The sequence below is a fragment of the Parasteatoda tepidariorum genome, chromosome 3 (genome assembly GCF_982258835.1).
Source record: "Parasteatoda tepidariorum strain Cologne lab strain chromosome 3, Ptep-v5.0, whole genome shotgun sequence".
In the NCBI taxonomy this organism is placed as follows: domain Eukaryota; kingdom Metazoa; phylum Arthropoda; class Arachnida; order Araneae; family Theridiidae; genus Parasteatoda; species Parasteatoda tepidariorum.
The window spans coordinates 82,267,550-82,292,037 of record NC_141757.1 but is presented as its reverse complement, the minus strand read 5'-3'; the positions used below and the strand labels follow the sequence as shown (position 1 = coordinate 82,292,037).

General features: G+C 27.1%; 2 protein-coding genes across 3 annotated transcripts; both read right to left on the bottom strand.

The window, feature by feature from the left end:
* Positions 1-910: 910 nt before the first annotated feature.
* LOC107447955 (cyclin-dependent kinase 10) lies at positions 911-20,588 on the bottom strand. Of its 2 annotated transcripts, none has more exons than XM_016063007.4 (14): positions 20,137-20,588; positions 19,976-20,048; positions 16,795-16,869; positions 15,743-15,845; positions 12,981-13,062; positions 9,877-9,944; positions 9,651-9,703; positions 9,454-9,517; positions 7,947-8,006; positions 6,410-6,533; positions 5,083-5,132; positions 3,552-3,641; positions 3,403-3,455; positions 911-1,114 (listed from the first exon to the last, which is right to left on the bottom strand). In XM_016063007.4, exons 1-14 carry the CDS (start codon positions 20,251-20,253, stop codon positions 1,062-1,064), a joined length of 1,065 nt encoding a protein of 354 aa, XP_015918493.1. In that variant the 5' UTR covers positions 20,254-20,588; the 3' UTR covers positions 911-1,061. The 2 variants fall into 2 exon arrangements, with proteins under 2 accessions (XP_015918493.1, XP_042897321.1); XM_043041387.3 differs by having other exon boundaries at positions 19,985-20,048; positions 20,137-20,557.
* A 715-nt stretch (positions 20,589-21,303) lies between these two features.
* LOC147813922 (52 kDa repressor of the inhibitor of the protein kinase-like) lies at positions 21,304-23,713 on the bottom strand. The gene is made up of 2 exons (XM_087160154.1): positions 23,311-23,713; positions 21,304-23,093 (listed from the first exon to the last, which is right to left on the bottom strand). Exons 1-2 carry the CDS (start codon positions 23,711-23,713, stop codon positions 21,304-21,306), a joined length of 2,193 nt encoding a protein of 730 aa, XP_087016280.1.
* Positions 23,714-24,488: the final 775 nt, after the last annotated feature.

The following is a 24,488-nucleotide window of genomic DNA, read 5'->3' as shown; positions in this document are numbered from 1 at the left end:
ATAATTCTTAGTATTTTTTTAAAGAATATTTCACTCTATAAGTAACTTTTTATGAACGACAGACAGCATAGTAGAATCTTGAGTATCCAACACTCTCGAAACCAGGTGTATTAGAAAACCGATATCATTGGAAAATCAGGGTATTTCTTCAATTATTCTTTAAATTTTCTTTTGTGCTCAGATTACTTTTTACTAGTTAAGTCATTAACGTGAATGGTATGTGGATTAGTGCTACACCACCAAATTTTAACCCAGCATTTCGAAAGTTATTTGAAACCATGTGTTTATTGTTTATAATCGTGCTTTTAAAACGTGTTTGAGGAGAGAGGGAATAAGGTGCAATATTATTTAAATTAATGAATTCTAAGACAAAAAAGTACTAAATAAAATAATTTAAAAAAATAACAATTTTTCTCCAGGTCTGCACGAAAAATTATTAAATAAAATATTGCTGTTAACTTATAAAAATCGAGTTTGTATAGTCTCGGCTAATTTCACAGGTATTACGTCCACTTTATATTAAGTTTTTCTTCAAATAGGTTGCCAGAATTTCTTATAAAAATTTTTAAGAAAGGATTTTTCATCTGCTAACTTTTAAAATTTTATAAAAAAAATTCTTGCAACACATAACTAGCATTCCTTAAAAAAATTGGAAGCTTCAAAACAAGATTAAGAATATTACATATATTTTGCCACAAATAATAATTTTTTTTAATGAATTTTAACTTAAGTAATCTGCAGTTCATTACATCATTACGGAAAATTCATTTTCACCACTTTTTTGCATTTACAATTTACTATCAATAAATGGAACTTATGATTTTTTTAAAACTATACAATGATTAATGAACAGAAGAATAAGAAAAAAAAGACATGGAATTTTGTGTTGAAAAGGAAAACTACACAAAAATATGAAACATATTAAATGATTTATTAAACACATTTGTGATATGAGCTTTATACAAAATTAAAAAATATTTATATACAAATGGTGCCATAATTCATGTTGGCGGTTAAATTTTATATAAAATTACATTTCGATTTCTTTTTAACATTGAAGCTTAAATTGTTTCTGATATTTGAAGAGTAGGAACAAGAGCAGCTTCAGAACATGCTATTAAACAAGAAAAAAATATAAAAACTAATTACATGTGAAAACAAATAAATTTTAAATAATGAAACAATAAGAAGTTGACTAATGTGAAAAGGCTAAAACCCATACGTATTATCCAGGACTAAATTTTAAACATAAGAAAAACACTATTGAAAAATGTGTTGAGTTATTATTATTATAAGATAATAAATAACAATTGATATGCTAAAATTCAACATTTGAAATAATAATTTATTACTCAACTTAAACTGTTTAAATATGGTTTTAGACATTTATACAAAGTTTTCAAACACATAATTCAAATGTTTATAGACATATTTTAAAAGTTATATAACACTCTAATGGGCACTGAGATGTCTGCAACCAAATCATATTAAGTGGACATGAGAGCTAATCATTATCCTTTATAAGACGTTTCATGTAAAGAATGTACAAGATTTTTTCTAGATAAATAAAAAACTATTTTGTTCCAGGAAGAGAGAATTTATTGAAATTTAACTTTGCTATACTCTCTACAACCAAGATGCATATTTTCTTTTTTAAATCTACAGGACATATTCAATTATTTAATAGTTATGAACATTTGTTAGCTTGTTTTTAAAAGTATTAATAAACATTTTTCCAACTATTACTGATATATTATTTCAAGTGTAAAACCAAATACATATTTCTATCACTAAAAATATTTTTATCACAATAATTATTAATCCTATCAAGAGCACAGTGTAGCAACCAAAATGAATTCCTAGATATTTTTTAGACGATACATAAAAGGTATAAAATTTTCTGCTCAAAGAAAAGTTCATTAAAAAATAGATGACATTTTAAACTTGCAAGGTCAACTTCCGTCACTGCTTACACGCATTGGTGCTATGTTTAGTACAGTCGAACTCGTTTATAACGAGCGCAAAGGGACCATAACATTGTACTCGTTAAATCCGAGTGCTCGTAATAAACGGGTCCTTAAGGCAGGCGTGCAACCAGAAGAGGGAGGGGGCTTGGGAGGTCAAATGATTGAGTTTACTTAAAAACTTATTTTAAAAATACAATCATAAAGAAAATAACTTTTATTATTGATATATTTTAATACTTGTTTTAGAAACCTTTGAAAAATTAAATTACCATTAATATTCCAGAAAATTTAATGGTCATTACATATACTGCTTTTAATTTAAGAAAATATAATATGGTAGTTTTCTGTGCAGAATAATTTAAAATGTATAGAATTTTTCATTAAAGTACTATACTTTAAAATTTTTAGACTTAGGGAATTATTCAATAATTAGTTTTGGATTTCAGATATTGACACTAAAAAAGAAAAATGTAACAAAAATATATAATTATACAATAAGATGTTTTATTAAATATTAGATATTCATTATATTCAGTAATTTATTTTGAACTATAGACATGAGAGAGAAAGATGCGACAAAAAATGCAATAAGATAGCCTATATTTTCTATTTTATAATGAAATATTTTAAGTTACACCAAAAAAACATTGTAACATATTGAAATGCATAATTCTCAAATATGAAAGCTAATTTCAAAATCATTATTATATTATACCATGAGCATTATATTATACCATATTATACAGTAGAGAACCGATTATCCGGAACGATCGGGACCATCGCGATTTCGGATAACTGATTTTTCCGGTTTTCTGAATTGCTACAAAATGCCGTTTTTTAATGTTTATAAAACGAAACCAAAAAATTATTTTGAAATAGTTTCAGAAATAATAAAAAATTATAAATAATAATACACTTAAGTTTAAATAAGGAAAGAAATTATGTAATAAAAATTATATACAGGCTTATATATGTTATTATTAACATTAATAACATATATAAGCTATTTGGGCTTATGTGACAGTAGTCGACAAACGGCTTTTGATCCGTCCTCTAAATCAGTTCTTTCGTCAACTCGATGTGCCGTGCGCTCTAAATAACAAAATGGGCTCAAAATCTTGCAGGAGAAAAAAAAATTTAATGGAAGAAAATTAATTTCCGGTTCCGAATTTCATTCCGGTTATCTGGTTTTCCGGTTTTCTGATTTCCGGATAAGAGGTTCTGCACTGTACTATGTTCTAAAAATTGGAGTTAGATTAATGGCCAGAAGAATAACCAAATTTGTAAACAGTATACTTTAAAAACATTTAAAATTGGAGTTATTGGATTTAATATTACAAAAAATTACAAAAACATAACGCATATTTATAATTTTTATAAAAATATCTATAATGATACAATTTATATAACGTTACACAGAATTAAAAATACTGACCATGAGGTTCATCCATGAAATAAGTGTGTTGTAAACTACTTCTTGCTGAATACCTAAAAAATGATAATAAATAAACTATTAAAACAGAAGAACAATACTTAGATATAATAATTAGAATAATTCAAAACAAAATTCTATCTTATACGTACCTTGTTTCAGGGTTGTATAAAAATAGCTTGTGAAGAAGTGTAATGCATGTCTTTGGCTGGTCACGAAATATTTGCCTTAGTCTGTTAGAACTATACTCAGAATAAAATAATGAGAGGAGCTAATGTAAGTAGTAAAAAACTTGAGGTAAAAAATTCAATTTGAAAGAAAATCAAGAACAAAATATATTAGCTTCCTTGAAAGAGATAAAAACAAAATTATATGTACATAAAAATTGTTTAAAATGAGCTATGCATGATAGAGAAACAAACCTATAACTGAAAATTTTATATAGGTCTACTTTAAAAATAAAAATGTGAGTTGTATTTATACAATATTTTCTTCCCACCAAGACTAATTCAAATTAACCATGCATTCTAATTATTTAAACAGATTAAATAACTTACAGTCAGATTTTTGTAAGACTTTGGAAAAATTATGTATTATTCCATTTTTACAACACCTCTTCATAAACTTTTTATCTACTACATCTCAATATAATATTTCATTCATTATATTTAATCAAGCAGTATCTTCCATACATGTAAGTCGCAATTTATTTTCTATTAGTTAATTGTAAATGGTAATGCAATTGCTCTTCAGGAAATAAAAAGATAATATATTAAATTATCATATTTTGTCATATTGAGTAATGTGTAACTCACAGCACTTTGAATTGAGAAGATTTTAAAGTTTAATGGCACAATCCTAAATGGCACTACACTCTCTAAGTAATAATAAAAAATCAAAAAATATCATTAGGGTATCTTGGGTCACGTCTAAAGAAGCTAATTTTCCAGGAAGCTTACACCACTTCAGATAAATAGTAAAGAAGGAATTGAATGTAATTAATGATATGATTTGTAAAAGGAGACAACGAAATTAAAAAAGTTATGCATTTTGAATCTGTTTGATTAGACTATGGGTAGTATGTTTCCAACAATTTGATATTTCAAAAAAATTTTAACAGCAAAAGCATAAATGCTTGAGGAATTCTTTTTTGTTATAACTCTTTTCTAATCATGAATGGTATTTAAAAATTTCATCATTTTAATTTAAATTCTAACAGTCATATTTGCTTTCATTGATCAAATCTGATCCTATCTTAATACTGTCACAGAATTGAACAATTTATTGCCTTTTAAGACTGTCATGAATAGCTTCAAGTCCTTTTTACAATTAATTCAGATAAATTACGCAAAAAAGCAATTATAAATATCCTTAATGATGCATTTTTATTAATAATTCATAAAATAAAAGTATTGGTAATAATATAAATTAGTATAACCGTGTGATGAACAATACTATGCATTAATTATCAAATAAAACATAGATTAATAAAAATAATCTTAAGTTAAAAATTAAAACAATTTTTAAGTTAATGCACATTAACAAATATATTATTAATGGAATGTTCATTAAATAAATCATAATATAATAATTTCTTATAAATTAAGAAGATTTGAACTAGGAAAGAAAAAAAAAGTATTTTCATTAATATATTTTTTTTAGTAAACAAACAAATTATCTTACGATTGCTGGCGAATTTCGTAATTTTTCAGTAGCGGTAACTCAGTAAAGCCCTAGAAACAAAAATATTAATTGGTGTAAAACATATTCATAAAGATTACAATATCTTTATGAAGACAATTAATAATGAAATAAGTTAAAAACAGTCTTAATAAAGAAAAAATGAGTCATAAATAACTGTAAATGACATAATTGCTTCAGTTAAAATTTACAACAAAAAGATTTCTGAAATATTTAGTTTAACAGGAAAAGAGAACAATGCAAATGAAAATAAATAAAAAAATCCATAAACAGTGCAAGAAGAATTACTAGTAGATATAATAAAAAAACTGATAAAATAGGATAATTACAAATATAGCAATATAGAAACCTTTCAAGTTTTCTTTTATTATTTTTATGGTAGTTTTTTTTTTTTTTTGAAATGGTAGAAATATTTAAATGAATGAAACATTACTGCAACTATTTCACCACAACACGTCTTGAGTATAAAACTTGATGAAAAATCAACTGAATATTTTTCTCTTATTACAATATAGATAAAACTTTTTTTTTAATCAATTCTTATTTTTACCTTTATTTACAATTTTATAAAACTTATAAATGTTAATACAATGAAATAAATAAATAACAAATCCTTGAATAAAATTGGTCATGGCTAGGAGTTAAAAAATTTACAAATAAAAATTCAATATTAACTAGATACTTAAATGTAAACAATACAAAAAAATCAGCAATAGTTCTTAAAAAGAATTACAATATATAATGCAAAGTCTTAAGAGTAGCTATGGTTCACACTTTTAAATTAAATAACAGCTGTCACTGCCTCTACTTATTGCATAGTTAATAAATATTGTTAAAGACTTTGAATTTTTCCCTTTTAAATAAATTAAAAAAATCATAACTAACTAACAGAAACCTTTTTAAAAAAATGCTTAGGATATGTTTGAGTGTACAAAGAACTAATATTAAAAAATATACAGAAAAATAATAATACTTCTTAATATTTGTCAAAAACAAAGAAATACTAGATTAACCATTTTTCTTTTTATAAATTAATTATACATAAATATATAACAATAAAAACTAATCAAGGAAATTTTTTTCAGGCATACTTTAATAATTATCATAAAATAAAATTTCAAACAGGCCATAGATTCTTATTCAGAGAGCTTATATTAAGAATTATTATTATTATTAATTAATTTATAAATATTTATAATAGTTATCATGAAATAAAATTCCATACAGGGCATAGAGTTTTGATAGCTTAGTTATAATAATTATAATTAATATATATTTATAATACTTATCATAAAATAAAATTTCATACTGGCCAAAGAGTTTCATTAGGAGAGCTTATAGTATCAATAATAAGCTTAATCATGTCATTGTCTGTATCAGCAGGAAATAAAGGCTTCCTATGAATTAATTCAGCAAAAATACAGCCAGCAGCCCTAAAGTAACAAATTGAAATAAAAGGAAAAAAAGAGATCTTTACAAAATTGAATAGTATGTAAATAAATTTTTTAATAAATATTTAAAGAGAGAGACAAAAACAAACCAGAAAGCTTTTATCAAGAAACAATTAAAAGCCTCTAAAAATTACAAGGAAATATCAATTATGAAATAAAATAACATTTTACTTCAGTGAAAACTTATTAGGATCTCATTATTTTATTTCCTTTTAAAATAATCTTTAAATATTAATAACAACAATAAGAATAATTTGTGGTTTATGTTAGTTTATTAATTGGAAACATTGTTGATGGAATAGCTTTCAAAAGAGGCGGATAAAATAAAGAAGCTAAAAAAAAAATTTAATAAAATTTTAAGTGAACGGTATCTGTTTCCCTAATATGTTTTTTTTTTTTTTTTTTTTTTTTTTTTTTTACAATTATGTGCTATCACACTAAGTTTAAAAATTATGAAATACTTGTAAAAACCTACTAATTCTTTAATTAATACATTACTAGCAAAATTAGTATAATTGATTATCTCCTTTGATTTTAAATTTGATGCAATGACATTTGCGGGGAGATAATGCTTTTAAGAAATCAAGAATTTTTGGCATTCATTCATGAACATGTTTAGAGATTGTCTGTAATTTTCAAACAGAAGCAAAATGTTTGTACCAGAATTTTATAAAAGTGATAGTACGCATAAGATTTAGGCTGAATTTCTGGTTTTGTAAATAAATGCTGCGTAGAATTAAAGTTCTTATACAGGCAACAGGAGGTCCAGCAAACACTAAAAATGTGAATAAATATGTTTTTTTTAAGGAATTTTAAGGTTTTTTAAGGGTATAAGGTTTTTTAAGGATGTTTTTTTAAGCAATTTATGTTTTTGAATATAATTTAAAAAATTTAAGAAAAAAATATAGTTTTATTTTTAGATATAGAGGGGAAGAAAGAGGAATTTTCTCCATTCCAAGAATTTTATATTTTACATTTTAAAATACCAAGAAATGAGATGTTTTACAATGTTGCCTTTTCTTCAAAACTAAAATGTTGCTTGAATGTTCTATTAAGAAATAATTGCACTATTCTACTGGCATGATAGGTTGTATTTTGCATTTTAAAACAGTAAAATTTTAATTTTTTCTAAATGAATCTCACTCCTTCTTGCTGCAAAGAAGTAGAGTAATATTTGAGCAGAAATTTATGTTAGACCAAATGGCTCAACTGGCTCACCTACAGCCAAGTTGTTTACACAACCAAATTTTAAAATTTCTTTAAATATTTTCATAGGCTAAGAATTCCAATAAATTAGATAATAGATTTGAATTTTAATTGCTGTTTAACATAGTATAAGGAATATGTGACAATATATGTCAATGACAAAATATAAAAAATTAAATATAAAATTACCACATGTCAATGGCTGAAGTGTATGTTTTAGCTCCAAATAAAATTTCCGGTGCTCTGTACCTAAGAAGGTTATAAGAAATAAGAACAACTATTATAAAAAATTTAAATCCAATTTAACAAACAACCATTGATAAATACATCAGCTCTTCAAAAGCAAATAGTAATGTTCTTGAATATGCTATATAATATAGGAAACATTTTGTTAACATTATAGACCTATAGACTATAATCAGAAGCAAAAACATATAAATGAGGGATATATGGAAAGTTTGACCTGCTTTTTTACATAAAAAATATTTTTAATAAAAAATTTTAAATCGAAATTATTTGATAAATAATAATGTTTGTTATTATATTACATAATTTTTAAATTACCTATTTTATAAATGACTTTTTACCAGTGAACAAACAGGATATTATCTCTATACTTAAGTGGTTTAACCCACTATGAGGGAGGTTAGAACCATAGGATTCAAAAAAGTTATTAAAATCTATGCAGTAATAACTTAATTTCTTTAAGAAATATTACAGTCAATAATTTTGTCTGAAATTTTAAATATTTATTTACATATAAAAAAAATTTTTTTTTTTCTCAATTTCTTTTTTGACCTATCTATCAGAAGTCTCGATTTGGTATGATAGATTAAACCTCTCTCAATAAACATTTGGTAAAATAAATAAATAAAAAACAAATAAATATTAATATAAGAAGTAAATAAACAATAAATATACTGGCTTTTAGTAAATTTAAAAACAAAGAATTAAACTTTTTTATAAATATGGTTCTGTAGAGAAGGACTTGCAACAACAACAAAATTTACTAGATGAAAACTACATCACTCATGATTTCTTCTTTTTTTTATTAACAAATGGCTGATAGGCAGGAAAAAAAGAAAAGATTTCGTTTGATATCATGCAACACACAGTCCATAATTCATTAGCTAAATAAATATTTAAATAAATAAAAAAAAAGATAATTTAAATCAAACCTTTCATACTTTCCCTACTCCTACATATTATACTTGGAAAATGATAACTAAATATCATAATTAAATATCTGAGCCTGCTATTACAGACCTGGATATGAATTAGTTTAAAAATTTAAGACAGTAAGCAGACTATAAACAGACAGTAAGCAGACTATAAAACACTTTCCCAAAATAATACTCTAACGTTTATAACATTCAGCAATTTTAAACACATTTATTAAAACAAGATTTTCATAATGTTATTGTATCAATAAATTTATATAAAATCATATACTCTGAAACTGTTACTAAGGTTAATTTTTCCCTAGAAAATAGAAACTTGTTTGTAGCACAGGAAAGCAATTTGATTTCACCTTAACTAAATTTGAGGTAATTATTCAAAGGTTTAAACAATAACTTATAATAAAAAAATAACATACAAGCATTGTTTTAAAATAGTTGAAGCTTACTTATTATTAGTTTATATCATAAGTTTACTTTTAAATTTTTGATGTAGTATGATAAAAGTAAAAACTTACCATCGTGAAACCACATTTGGAGTCATTTCACCATTTGATGTCAATCGTGAAAAACCAAAATCAGCTAAGTTTAAACAAAAAAAATTTTAAAGTATGAAAATAAAAAAAATAAAATTTTGAAGTATGGAAATAAAAAAAAGAAAATTTTAAAATATGAAAATAAAAAAAATAAAGATTTAAAATAATTCAATACTTACAAATTTTTAAAATACCACTTGATGTAAATAAAATATTTGTCACACTCAAATCCCTAAATAAAAAATTATACATTACAAAAAATTTTCAAAAATACACATTTTTTTTTTATAGAAACATGCAAGAAACATTTTAGTGATTATACTACTTTTTTCATAAATACTAAAAAAAAAAAAAAAAAACTCTAGTATATATAATATAAATTAAGTAATTTTTGATATTATTTACCTGTGTATAATATGTTTACTGTGAACATATGCTAAGCCTTCAAAAAGCTGAGTCATGACGCCCTTAATCTAAAAATAATATCAATCACTTTTTACTTTAGAGAAATTGGAACAAATTTTTTTTTAAGAAACAAGATGTTAAAATTCTAGTTCATTATTGAATAAAAACAGTCTTAAAAACATTTTTTCATTGTAACCACTTAATTATTAGTTTTTAATTATCAATTAACTTTATTTTAATTATGTACTTAATTTAATTTATTACAATGTATAATATATGAACACCAAAAACTTTTTGGAATTAAGCAAAACTTTACAGATATAGCTGCAATCTTGATGCAAGCAAACTATTTCGAAATAAAAAAATTATTAAAAAAAATTAATATTCAAAAATATAAATAAATAAAAAAATAATAAACCAGATGAAAATAAAGTTCACATTAAATTGGGTAATAATTTATCACAATCTTACAACAGCTTAATTGCTGTTTCTACAGAAATTGCTACAACTTTTACACCAATAAAATACAACATTCAACAATACCAATGCAACTTCTTACTTTACATCTTGATAGTAACTTTATTTTTTGATACTTCTTGATCTATGTGTATATAGTTGAAAGGATATATATATATATATACATACACACACATCTATAAATATTCAAAAATAAAAAAATAGAGGATGCAACTTGTGATTTCTCCCTTGTTTAATAATGGCTGATGACTATAAGTGCTGCATTTTCCTAAATATATATTCACAACCAGATATTGTAGGTATCCACAATAGAGATAAACAGTTAAAAAATATGACAAAAAAATAAAATACATTTATTTTAGAAAAATAAGAACATATTAGGCGGAGTCAAACATAACTTCCAATGCTTTCTGTAACTTACTAACACTACGGAAAAAAAACAGATATAAATCTACAACCTAAATAAGTTCAAATAACATTTTCTTTCTTGAAAAAAATTAAAAAAGATTTGAATAATGCAATAATTTTTTTTTCAAAAATCATTTTAAAAACTTGTTTGCACAAATTAAATTCAATAAATTACAGCGCTACATCCGTAGCTCCTCACTATCCCTCTTTGTTTTTTTTCTAGTAATAAAGAACAAAAAATTATTCGCCTTTTGGGATTCTAAAAATATATTTCTTATAAAAAATATGAAATCTTTTTAAATATTGTGATTCCAAGACTATTTTAAAATGTAAAAAATTGATATGTTCTTCTTTTTCCTTAGAAAAAAAAGCAAATGGATGCAAAAATTTTTTTTACTATGATTAGTTTTCATTTTACATCAAAATATTGTAAAAACAAACAAACTATTTAAAATCTAACTTGAAATTCAGCAAAGTTGTGCTCCTTTTGCACAACAGAGTACTTATTGCAAAAAAAATCATAATTCTCCTACTCTGCCAATAGTTTTCACCAAATTGAATTCTGAGCACTTAAAAAGAACATTTTAAATTTTATATAAAATAAATCAAAATCAATCAATTACAAGATCCAATCAATTACATTTTCATAACAAAATGTTCCCTAAACATATATCTAAATATGTGCAAAATTTTATACAATTTCATCCAATAGTTTTTGCGTTGTGAGAACGAGAAATAATTAGAAGTGGTTAAAATTTTTAATATAGAAAGATATATCTAATAATATACAGCATTATTAAATATTTAATATTATCCATTCTTTTTTTACTATAAAGAAATACAATATCAAATCATTATTCCGTTGAACAGTTAATTTAATTCAAAAAGATATATTAGACCAGTGTTTCCCAACGTGGGGCCCACGCCCCACCGGGGGGCAATTTGATTGTAAAGGGGGGCAATTCAAAAATGACTCGACATGAGTTTAAACCTTTTGCTCTGGGCCATTTAAATGCAGTGCAAGATTTCGGTGACAAAATCGAAAGAAAAAGGCAAATTCTTAAATAATTGCGGTCAATAAATATTATGTGACTTAGGGATTTTTTAAGCGACAAACCTGAAATGAAGTATCTGTTTACAGTCGATGGTAAAGCATTTGTGAGTTATTTAGCCAATATCTTTGAAAAACTGAATATATTAAATAAGAAACTTCAAGGAACAAATAAAACTCTTGTTGATGCAAAAGCGAAGATATTTGGCTTCATTACCCTTATTGAGTTACGTCAGAAATATATTAACGACAAAAACTTTGAACAGTTTCATTGGCTCCAAAAATGTGAAGTAAATGATATCGCTTTACTTGTTATTGTCTATCATCTGAAAATTCTGTCGGCTAATTTAAAAGAAAGATATTCTGATTTAAAATAAATTTATTTTCCAACATGGATGTTGCAGTCCATGTTAATGGATTTGTCTGATATATCAAATATATCAAGAAGAACTTGCAGTAATGCAAAATGATGAGTCAGTTAAAACTTTATTTAATATGAAAGGAGTCATGGCATGGCTTTGTGAGGAAACAGAAAACAAATACCCAAATTCAATCAAATGTGCAAGAAAACTATTATTACCGATTCCATCTTCATATTTAGCTGAATGTGGATTTAGTGCTGTAAATGATTTTATTGGCGAAAAAAAACAAATCGTCTGGATAGAACACAACGGGGAGACTGAAGCTAACCAAACTGGAACCTGATAAAATCTACTTGCAGCAAGCATCAAGGGAAAGAATCTCACTAAATTAAAATATTAAATTATTATAGAAAAACCTTTATTAAAATTATTTGAATTTTAGTTTTTCATTATATGTTCTGAAAATATACTTACTTTGTTTCGCTAACAATTTCCTAAGTTTCTCAAGTGAACAATTCGATTTTTTAATATTAAAAATTATGTATATGTTACATAGGGGGGGGGGGCATAAGAATTTTAGAAAGGCTTAGGTGGGGCATGGTACAAAAAAGGTTGGGAAACACTGTATTAGACCATCTAAATCAAATATATTTGTATCTTTATCACATTTTAAAACAGAAATCTTGCTTTGAAGTTGAACGGAATCTACATGTTTTGATTCCATTTCCTTAAAAACACACTTAAGCATACTTAAAGACAGAAGAAACTTTTGACTCCCCCTAATAATAATTTAGTTGATTATTTACCTGAGATTGATCAAAAATAGCCTTTTCATCATCAATAACTTTTGAAAGACTAAATGGACAATACTCTTGAATGAGATACGTGCTGAAATGTACAAATAGCAAATTAAAAAATAAAATATTTGGAGAAAGAGTTTGACCAAACCAAGGTTAAATAAAAAAATTTCTGTAACATACTACTTTAAAGCAATTCAGCCTAAAACATTGCATTATAAAGCAAATGCGTTCAGATAGTTCATAACAATAATTAAAATAGCATGAGAAGTGCAAAAATTAAGGCTATTCTTAACAAAATCAAAATTAAAAAAGAAAACAAGAGCTCGATACTGCAAATTTAATTTGAATTTTTAAAAATATTAATATAAAAGTTAAATTTTACTACATGAAAGTTTAGATGATAAAATAAAGTCCTACTTTTACACATTATTATTGCAATTACATAATAAATTTATAAATTGTGAACACCTCTTGATCCTACCTTTAACACATTTTTTTTAATTCTTCATTTCAAAAAATAAAACATACTGTGTTTCAAAAGTTTATGCATTTTAGCACAAAAATCTATTTGTAAATAGCATAATTTTTTAAACATTGTATACTTATTCTATATTGTTAACTTGGCTAAAAATTATTGCTTACTGTCAAATATGATGTAGTAATTTTTCAAATTTCTCTTAACAATTTAAACAAAATTTCAGAAATCAGCCCCAAAAACTGTACTATTTTGGCATAGAGAAAAATACAATTTTTTGATGCTCTTTTGACTCAAGAAAAATACATTTTTTAAGCCAGTCATGACAATATTAGGCTTGTTAAATCATAAAATTGATAGAAAATGAAATAATCTCACCACAACCACTAATTTTTACTTTTTTAAATGTATAGATGTCTGAGCATTTGAATAAATGTAGCAATAAAGGCTAGACTTTCAGATTTTAAAATAAAACAATAAATAAATTTAATTAGGAATCAATCACAACATAGTAACTTATTAATGATTTCACACAAAATAGAATATTCAGAATAGCATAATTATTCTATTTCTAATTTTAAAAATCTAAAAATTGGTCAGCCTAATTAAGAGTTTATTATGGATTTCTAAAATTTAATACATTATTTAAAAGAATCTAAAGTAAGTCCACTAACAGTAAAAGCAAAATAATGTTAGGCAAAATCAAATCATCTTTAATAATATATTAAGTTGCAATTGGTTTATTGTATTAAATTTTTACTTTTAATCCAATAATATAATTATTAATATTTAATCACTGGAATGTTGACGCCATTAAGAAAAATTTTCAGGAAAAAAAATTAGAAAATCAATCGATAACCAGAATTAATAAATATGTATACAAGTACACAACAAGATGTGTAGATTTGACAATCTATGACAGTGTTTCCCAAAGTGTGGTATGCGTATTTCAGGGGTATGGGAATAGTTTAGCGGGGGTATGCGTTCTTATACGAAATATTTTGCAATCGGACATTTCAAAGAATTTTATTTAAAAACAAAGCTAGCCATGAAAACTTGCGATTACATATTTTTCTATTAGCTATTTTTTGAAGAAATAACAGTTAATAATTAGTGGTGTCAACAGCCAGTTGTGATGTTTAACTTTTGTGCAATTTTTTCACAGTAAAAAATACATAATTTTTTTTTATTAGTGGTACACAGTGTTACGAAAAATTTAGAAAGGGTACACAAAAGTCATAAGTTTGGGAAACACTGATCTATGAATGTTAAGTATCAAAGCACACTCTAAAGAGTAGTTTACTGAAATTGTAAAAATTAAGAATAGCTAAACAAATAAAATAAGAAAAATTTCATAATTTTTTAAAATCCTTTTTCCATTGATGTATATTTTTATTTTCACTTAAGATGATACATTATTATACACGCAGTCACACCTTGATATCACCAGCTCAAAGAGAGATACTAAAAATTTCATAACATCAAAAATTCAAATAATTGAAAATCAAGTATGTTTATTCAAAATTCAATATTTTTAAAACAAACAAAATTAAATATTCTGTAAATGAATCATATCAATAATAAATATTCAGTAAAAAAAATTCAATAATATTTATTTAAAAAAAAGAAAACCAAGTTCTTTCAAACAATATATTTATTTCATATGATTTTGCAATTTGCTAAAATTTGTCAATTGCATCATCCTTGTTTGATAAAGTTCCCACTTATAGTTCCCTTCCTTGATATAGTTCATTTTTTCATAAACCATTTTATGATTTATGAATAAACCTATGATTTCAAATCTTATTCTTGTGTGCGCACATTTAATTTACAAATCGACTTCTTCAGGAATGAATGAAGGAATCAATCAGACAATCCATTTCGGGTTTCGAGAAATACCTCATAAAATTATTCAAGAAAAGTCTTTAGGGCTTGAAATTTAAGGAAGCCTTTTTAATTCTTCAGAAACGAGGAATGAAACATTTTGGGTAAACAAAAATATTTCTTAAAATCAAGGATCAGAAAAAAAGATACTCAGCTAAAACAGTTTTTTTCTATTATCAACATAGCAAATGTGTAGGGAAATTAGAATTTTTTGTAATATTTCAAAATTTTTGACATTGACAAATTCATAATATCAAAGCTTGACTGTATTTTAAAATTTTTATATTTATTTTTGTTTGAAAGACATATTTTACTTCAAAGATATAAATTATACAAAATATGTTGTTAAAGAAAATTAAAAGCAACTAAAAAATTAAAGTTAGAAATAACATTAGCAACAATTGCATACCTTTCAAAACTTTTTCCAACAGCAACACCATAAAAGTGTGTAACATTACAATGTTCCAAATTCTTTAAAATAGTGATTTCTCGCAAGCAGTATATGGATATGCCTATAAAGTGAAAAAAGAAATTTTTTATAGTTATTCAAAATACAATAATAACAAAATCAGTTACATGATTCTACTACTTTTTTAAAATAAGGTAACTCAGAAACTATTTGACAGATTGTCCTCAATATTTGCATTTTGTCATTTAAAATTGCATAATTTAAAATGGTATAAAAATTTTAATAACTTGGAATTCAAAATTCTTTTAACATTTAGAAAATAAAATAATAAAAAATAATAAATAATTATTAAAAATCAATTTTTATACAAAATTATCTTTGCATATACAAATCTTATAATTGTGTGCAAAAACTTTTTGATCTACCTAAAAAGTTCTTAATATATAGTAAAATACAGAAAAAGTAAAATAAACAATAAAAGTTTGAAACTTTTGATGGCTCGTCCGACCAAAATATTGAGACCATATTTTCCAGAGTATAGCAACCATATTTTAAGGGTCAAGAATTTGAATTTGACAAAAAAAAGTTAGTTTTATTCAGAGAAAGTATGTTTCTGTGTCTGACTTCGCAACTAAAAATATTGACTGCTTTGATTAATTAGCATATTTAAGGTTAGACTCTTGAACCATTAAAATTGAGTTTTAGTACAGGAAAATTCAATCATTAGATCAAAAATTAATCAGAACACGTTTACTTTTTTATTTTGTACACAACAGATAATATGTATATTGAAGAAGCCATTTTTAACCTGACTTCCTAAAGTGACCGCTTTCATGTGACCATTTTAACCGATTCCGAGAGATATATAGATTTGGACAGATTATACTTTATTTATCTCTTACAATCTACATTTTACTCAGTTTCAAAGTACTAAAACAGAGCAATGAATAAAATGAAAATAACCTAAGAAATATAAAATTGTACAGAAGATTTAAGCGCCAAAACTCTTAAAAAAGATGCAAGTAACAAATTAAAATATAAGAAAATCTTACACGCCAATTCATCTTTTGAAATTTTCAATTTCTTTAAGGCAACCACCTCTCCACTCTTTATATCAAGAACCTTATCTAAATAAACAAGGTTTAAAATAATATTTACAATTTTCTAAACTGGCATTTCAATCCATACATTTCTGCAATCTGAAATTTAAATTTTAAAAGAAATAAAATGAATTTGGGATATAAAAAATAATAATAGTTTTTTTATAAGACATTTGAACACATTTTAATATGTTAAACTTTAAATCATGCTTAGAAAGTCTAAAATTTAGATCACTTTATCATTGTTTTTGTCAGTAAAATGTGATATGAAAATGGAAGTACAGTAGAGAACCGATTATCCGGAACGATCGGGACCATCGCGATTCTGGATAACTGATTTTTCCGGTTTTCGGAATTGCTACAAAATGCCGTTTTTTTAATGTTTATAAAACGAAACTAAAAAATTCTTTTGAAATAGTTTTAGAAATAATAAAAAATGATAAATACACTAAAGTTTAAATAAGGAAAGAAATTATGAAATAAAAATTATATGCAGGCTTATATATGTTATTAATGTTATTATTAACATTAACAACATATATAAGCTATTTGTGCTTAGGTGAGATTCGTCTACAAACGGCTTTTGATCCGTCGTCTAAATCAGTTCTTTCGTCAACTCGATACGCCGTACGCTTTAAATAACAAAATGGGCTCAAAATCTGGCAGGGGAAAAAAATTTTTATGGAAGAAAATTAATTTCCGGTTCCAAATTTCATTCCGGTTATCTGGTTTTCCGGTTTCCGTATAAGAGGTTCTGCACTGTACTAAATTTTATAAATTTGTGAAATGCATAAGTTATATGATTAAAGCATAAGTCAGAATATTAGTTCAGCTCTCTTCAGTAGCATAAGTTACATGATTAAAATGCATTGATTAACAATAGTATTCAATTCAATTTAAAATATTTCAATAGCTATAGCAGGTTTTTTTTTAAAAAATTTTAGTGTGAGGACCCTATTATATTTAGGAAAATTTTGTGGAACCCCTTAAACAGAGCACAAATCCGAGAAACACACAAATCGAACTCTCAGTTTCTTTACTTGTACTGTAATAGTTTACTATCGCAGCTTTAGGTCATTAACTCAGGGTTCAGGGGTAATTGTGACACAAAATAAAAAACCCTGAAAATTTTATGTGCAAAAATTTAAAAACAAGAAGAATGAAAATTATCCTACCTTTACCTTTATTATACCTTTACGTTTGAAGTTTCTCACACCTTTTTAGTAATTTACATAAGGAAAATCTCAATTCTTACAAAAATCCTATATTGGATTTTAGTATCACATGAATATGAATCGAATTCGATATGAGAAACGCACAAATCAAACTCTCAGTTTCGTCACTTGTACTGTAATAGTTTACTATTGCAGTTTTAGGTCATTAACTCAGGGTTCAGGGGTAATTGTGACACAAAATAAAAAAATCTGAAAATTTTATGCGCAAGAATTTAAAAGCAAGACTAATGAAAATTATCCCACCTTTACGTTTGAAGTTTCTTACAGTTTACCAATGAAGTTACTCACACCTTTCCAGTAATTTACATAGGAAAAATCTCAATTCTTACAAAAAATCCAATATTGGATTTTAGTATCACATGAATATGAATCGAATTCGATATAGAAATCATGTGAATAAAATTCATGACATTGGATTTAAAAAAAGTGAAAACACAAATCACTATACTGAATTTTTAAATCATGTGAATATGAATCACAATATGAAACTTAAAAATCAGTTTATCATGCAAATCGATGTTTGATATTAAAATCGCGTGAATAAGAATCACAATGTTATCAGATTCTGGTGTAGTTTAAAATGAGCGATTTGCGTAAATCTGCCAAACCAAAAGAATGAAATTGACAGATATCCACCAGTTATCAGAAGAATGTGAACATCTTGTTTAGGGGTTTACAGAATATAGCAAAAGTTTCAAAATTTAAATTTTAGTTTGCGGAACTCTATAAAATTTCATTGGGTTATAAATCATCAAACCAAGTCCCCAAACCAACTTGAGATACCTGGGATTCTGAGATATTCTCTGAAAAGTCACATGCCCTGCTCCTAGTTTTTTTACCCAGAAAGATGATAAAACCCCAAATTTTAGGGTACATACAGAATACAGTCATCCTGCTTAATTTTTAATTTTAAGACATGGGACAGTGAGAAACATTTAAATATGTAACAAACTTAAATATAGCAACAATAAAAAATAAATTCAATTATTTGGGTAAATTCAAGCATAAACAATAGTATGTATATTAAGTGTAGCCACTTGGAAGTTCACTATTGAGAAAACCCACTAAATTCTAATGTGAAGGTTAAGAATCAATTGGAAGGGTGTGCCTATTTTGTTTTTCTTTGAATGTATTATCATTTCTTTATCTATTTTTTAACACATAATGAGAAAATATTTGGTAATCATAGAATTATTTTAATAAGTTAAAGAAATATCAAAATTGTTAAAATTTTCGGTGACCCCTGCTGAAGGTCTGGGATTATGACTTATAGGTAGTTAAACTTTGGTGTATAGAGTTGTTTGTAATTTTTCATTAATTTCTGCGCTTCTCTTTGTCATTCTGTGTTTCAATATTGAAGAATGAGCTTCATTGTAGTATCAAAACAATAGAATGTCTGCTTATGTGACAGTGATTATTCCCCCCTCCCTATTATTTTATTTAATTAACAGTTTTCAAATTATTTAAGTATAAAATAAAAAGATTAAAAATGTCAAAGCAACTAGCAACTTTGTAATTTGATTTCAGCAATATTTATATATTTTATATTATTTGTGCATACCTTTATTTCACTATTATTTGCTTTCATAAATGCAAATCAAATTAATAATAAAAACAATTGAATCAATTTATGTTAAAGATAATTTATAAACTCCAATCGCCAACTTTCAGCAACTTTTTATCTGTGAAAAACTTAACAAAAACCATATCTGAAGGGAACCAACTTAACAGGAGAATTTTAATTTTCACAAGTTTTTTTAAAAAAAAAAAAAAAAAAAAAAAAAAAACCTTTAGCGTCATGGCGAAGGTGAAAACAGATAGCGATACGCAAATATTCTCAGTTACTCATATAAGTATTATAGAAAAAATCTAAAACATAATGAAATAGTCGAACTCACAAACTGTACCATGTGCCCCTTCTCCAATGTGAGAAATTTTGTTGAATTCAGAAATATGGCGACATTTCCCAGACTAAAATAAAAATTCATGTCATATATATATTATAAAAATTACGAAAGCAGAGAAATTAAGACGTGTGTTACAGGAAACAAAGTATTACCACATGTAACTCAGGTATTTTAAATGGCTGAAGATCGAAGGAAAGAAGTGTGATTCCTTCTCCTGATGATGACGAAGATTCTTCAACAGGAAAATGTTCAAGGCCGGGGATCGGCATGCTGACAAATCAATGCACAGGATTATATTTATAAGAATTTTATAATATATACTATACTACTTTCGACAATAGAAAGGCTATTTTGAAGAAACTAACGTAAAGTTTAAAAGCAAAGATTTCATGAAATTTATGAAACTTTCTTAACACGTTATTAAATACTTATTTTAATATATGAAAGGAAAAAAAGGGAAACAAATATTATCGATAAACTGCCATAGCAACCAGTCACTTGTTTACTGTCAAAAAAGGAGCTTGTGTTTATTTACTGTGATACGTCTCATGCTTCTGGTTTTTGCTCGCTCTTAATTTGGAATTGTGAGTCATGCTTATTTAAACCACAGAAAATTAAGGCTCAGAGAAATTTTGAAATGGGAAGCACTATTCTCACTAGAAGCAAATTTATTTATTATTTTTTTTTTTTGCATGTGGTGAGAAATACATAATTACTCTGGATCAGCTTGCTTGCATAACTGATGTGACGTTTTCACTGCAAGCAATTCATATGCGATCGCGCATCAATGCGATGCTTTCAAAACATTCGTTAAGGGGCAATTGCATGCTCGAATGAATGCACCAACTGGGGAGAAGACTGGTTCCATGTCTTGACCCCAGTGGTCCCCATCCCCCCAAGCTCTTGGGCGCATTCTTGGGCAAATTCTAAATTCCCCCCCCCCCCAAACTATTCGTTTTATTTAGTGTAAACCCCCCCCCAAAACTATTCGTTTTATTTAGTGTAAAAATTCCCCCCCCCCAAGCTTTAAGTGGGCGCATCGTGCGCCCACCTTCCCCCCTGATGGGGGCCCCTGCTTGCAGTGGCGAATATAAGTTAAAATTTTGGAGGGGGCCCAACATTTAATTTTATTTTTAGTTTAAAAAAAACTAAGTGGTGGAACTAAACAATCTCGTTATCATTTTTTTTATGCTTTCAGTTTATAAGCTATGAGTAAACAAAATTGAACGTAACAATTGATTTTATTTGGATTGACGACTGTACATACATATATATATATATATATTTATATATAAGAAGTTTGTCTTTTTAAGTAAAATTTACAAAACAAAGTTCAGATTTCTTGGTACACTTGCAAACTTATCAAGTACTTCTTCATCGCTTATTTTAACGTCTCTATGGATGGAAAGTAATGCAAGTCCATTAAGTCTATTTTCCGAAGTGGTGTTTCTTAAGTAAGACTTCAGTCTTCTTAAACTTGAGAAGCTTCTTTCCACAGTCGCAACAGAAACAGGTAGAACTGCTAGTAATTTTAAAAGAATATAAATGTTAGGGAAGAAAGTCTTGTCACATTTTTCTAAACAACAAATTGCTGTTTTGGGAAGATCTTCAGATTTATCCCGACTCCACTTTTCTCTCCATAACATAAATTCACTTTTCACGATCTCTTTATGGGACAAATCGTCTTCGTAGAAATTGAAAGCAGCTTCCAGAGAACTGAAATCTGTTTTTCTACAAAATTCTGGAAGTATGTGTTGTAAGGATGCAACTGTTTCCTTGTGAGATTGAAAGCGTTCATTTAGGGAATTACAAAAATCGTCAAGGTAAGGTACATAAACAATTCGTCGATAGTACTCTTCCTTTGTGCTGTAAGGGACGTTGTTGCGGGCTGTTTGAAGACGACAAATTCTTGGAATCTCTTCTTTAATGTCGAGTTTTTCAGCAAATTCCTTTACTTCAACATACAGGGTTTTAAAGTTGTCTTCAGCATTTGCCCTTTGCTTCGATAGCAGATCTAAGACGCTTGTAACATTTGCCATGGCTTGAGAAAGATCTATGTTTCTTTTTTGAAGCGTCTCGGATAAGTTATGTGTAGTTGACAGCATGCGGCTCAAAAGAAAAAGATTGACAAGAAATTGAAATTGACTGATAGAACTACCTAGAGCATGTGCCTTAGGTGCTGAGTCACTTGATTCTTCTTCTATTTTCAAAAGAGAGAGAATGATTGGTTCTAAAATATCTTTAAACAAAAACACAGAGTCGTGCCTATCCACCCATCGTGTTTCACAGAGTGAAATAAGTTTCTTTTTTTTCTGTTCAGGACAGCAGTCAGATATCGTCGATTTCAGTATTTCAGTTCTTTTGGCAGACTTGTGGAAAAATCCGCAGACTTCTTTGATAACGCCCATGCAATATCTTATAGAAGGGATGTTACTTGCATCTGACAAACACAAATTTAGACTATGTGATGAACAATGTGTATACAAGGCCAGTGGAAGTTTTTCTCTGATAAAAGCTTGTACCCCTCTGAATTGCCCTCTCATCGCGGAAGCACCGTCGTATCCTTGACCTCTCATTTTCTTTAAGTCAAATCCTAAACTTGACAAGGTCTCCAACACTGTGTTAGCTAAACCTGCACCAGTAACGTCATGAACGGGAACGAAAGTTAAAAAATCTTCTCTAATTTCGTATGATTGGTCTTCAACATACCGTACGCAAAGAGAAAACTGCTCTACTTGGCTAATGTCAGTGGTTTTATCTGCTAAAATGGAATAAAAAATAGACTTCCTGACATTTGTCACAATTTGAGATTGGATTAAATGACCAAACGTGTCAATGATTTCGTTTTGTATAAAAGAACTGGTGTACATACTCTTCCCACCACTGTTCATTAATTGATCTTTAAGGTCTTTATCTCCACTGTTAGCTCGGTATCTCAGCAATGATCGAAAATTTCCATCATTTTTTTCGGGTTCTTCTAGGCCTATTCGTCCACCATCACGATGACCTCTCACTGCTATTTGTTGCCTTCCACAAAATCTTATAGTTTGTATAATAGGAATCAATCTTTTTCTGTTTTTTTCAATATCCAATTTTCTTTGAGAATTGACTTGATTGATAACACTGTCAGCTTTTTTTTTTTACAATGGATTTTGTGTCTTCAGCAATCAAAACTGATGTTTTATGATAAGTGCAATTTTCATGTTTACGAAATATTTCCTTGGCTTTTTTCAAATTATTAAATGCCCGTGTTACTAATGCCCCTGTTACTTGATGATCTCCTTTTCCTACAGTATTGGAAGGTGAAAATATTACGCAATATTTACAAAAAGATCCGGATTTTTCTTCAGAATAAGCTAACCACTCAAATTCTTCTAACCATTTCATTTGAAAAGTTCTAGTATGGGTTGAAGTAGAACAACTGGAATTAGAAGGAAATTTGTATGCAGGTTGTGGTTTCCAAACATTTTCTACAAGCGAAATTTTTTCTTCATTTGTTAACGAACGAACGGAATCGTTTTGACAATAGTTTCCAATATCATAGATATTTCTTTTTACCTGGTTGAAGTCCTCTGTAAGTGGGGCTGGATGTGGATCAACCGTACCAATACCTTCGAAACCAGAAGAAACATTCTTAGTAGCACAGCCAACTTCAGTACTGTTGCTAATAGACTTATTTACAATCTGTTTTTTTGCAAAAACATTTATAATAGAAGCTTGTCTCTTCATTATGAATGCAATTGACTTAACAACAAATGTTTCCCGCTTATATAGATTGAGTTAGAGCGCATGAATTCGAGAAGCTTTGATTTCTGGAACAGTCTAAAATCTTCGAAAAGGAACCTATTCAAAATCTCGATTGGGTCTTCAAAATAGGCCACGCCTTTATTGTACGCCTTCATTTTAGATTTACGATACTCTTAGCGCCATCTATACTTTTTTTCGGAAACTATTTGCTAGCAAAGCCATCCGAATATCAACTAACTATACGTGTATATATATAATTTTTTTCCTTCGGATTTCGGGAGGGGCCCTGGCCCCCTCGGCACCCCCCATATATACGCCCCTGCCTGCTTGACCCTCCCTCTTTCCCTCTCCTCCTCTTCTCAGTTGTATGGGAATGTACTGCGATATTTTCCTCTTTCTTAATATTTTTCATAGTTAACCGTCAATTTGATTTTTTTCTTCAATTTTCAAGATGCTTTCTTTTGGAACTATGTTCAATCTAGCTTTCAGTTCCATATAGTTTCCTAATTAAGTTTTTAATGTATTTGAAAATCAAGACAGAATCTAACGTACTTCCTTTTCCTATGATCTTCAACATGCTAATGGTGAAAGCATGTGAAGTGTTGCCTTAGGTAGAAATTCCTGCTGTACGCTACCTGTAGCCTGTTTCAATTGCCAATGCAAAAAAGGGCCATATTCATTCATGAATTTAACACGAATTTTTTTCTTCTTCAAAATAAGAATTTGCTTTAAAGTTTTTGCAATCTAGTGCTTTTTT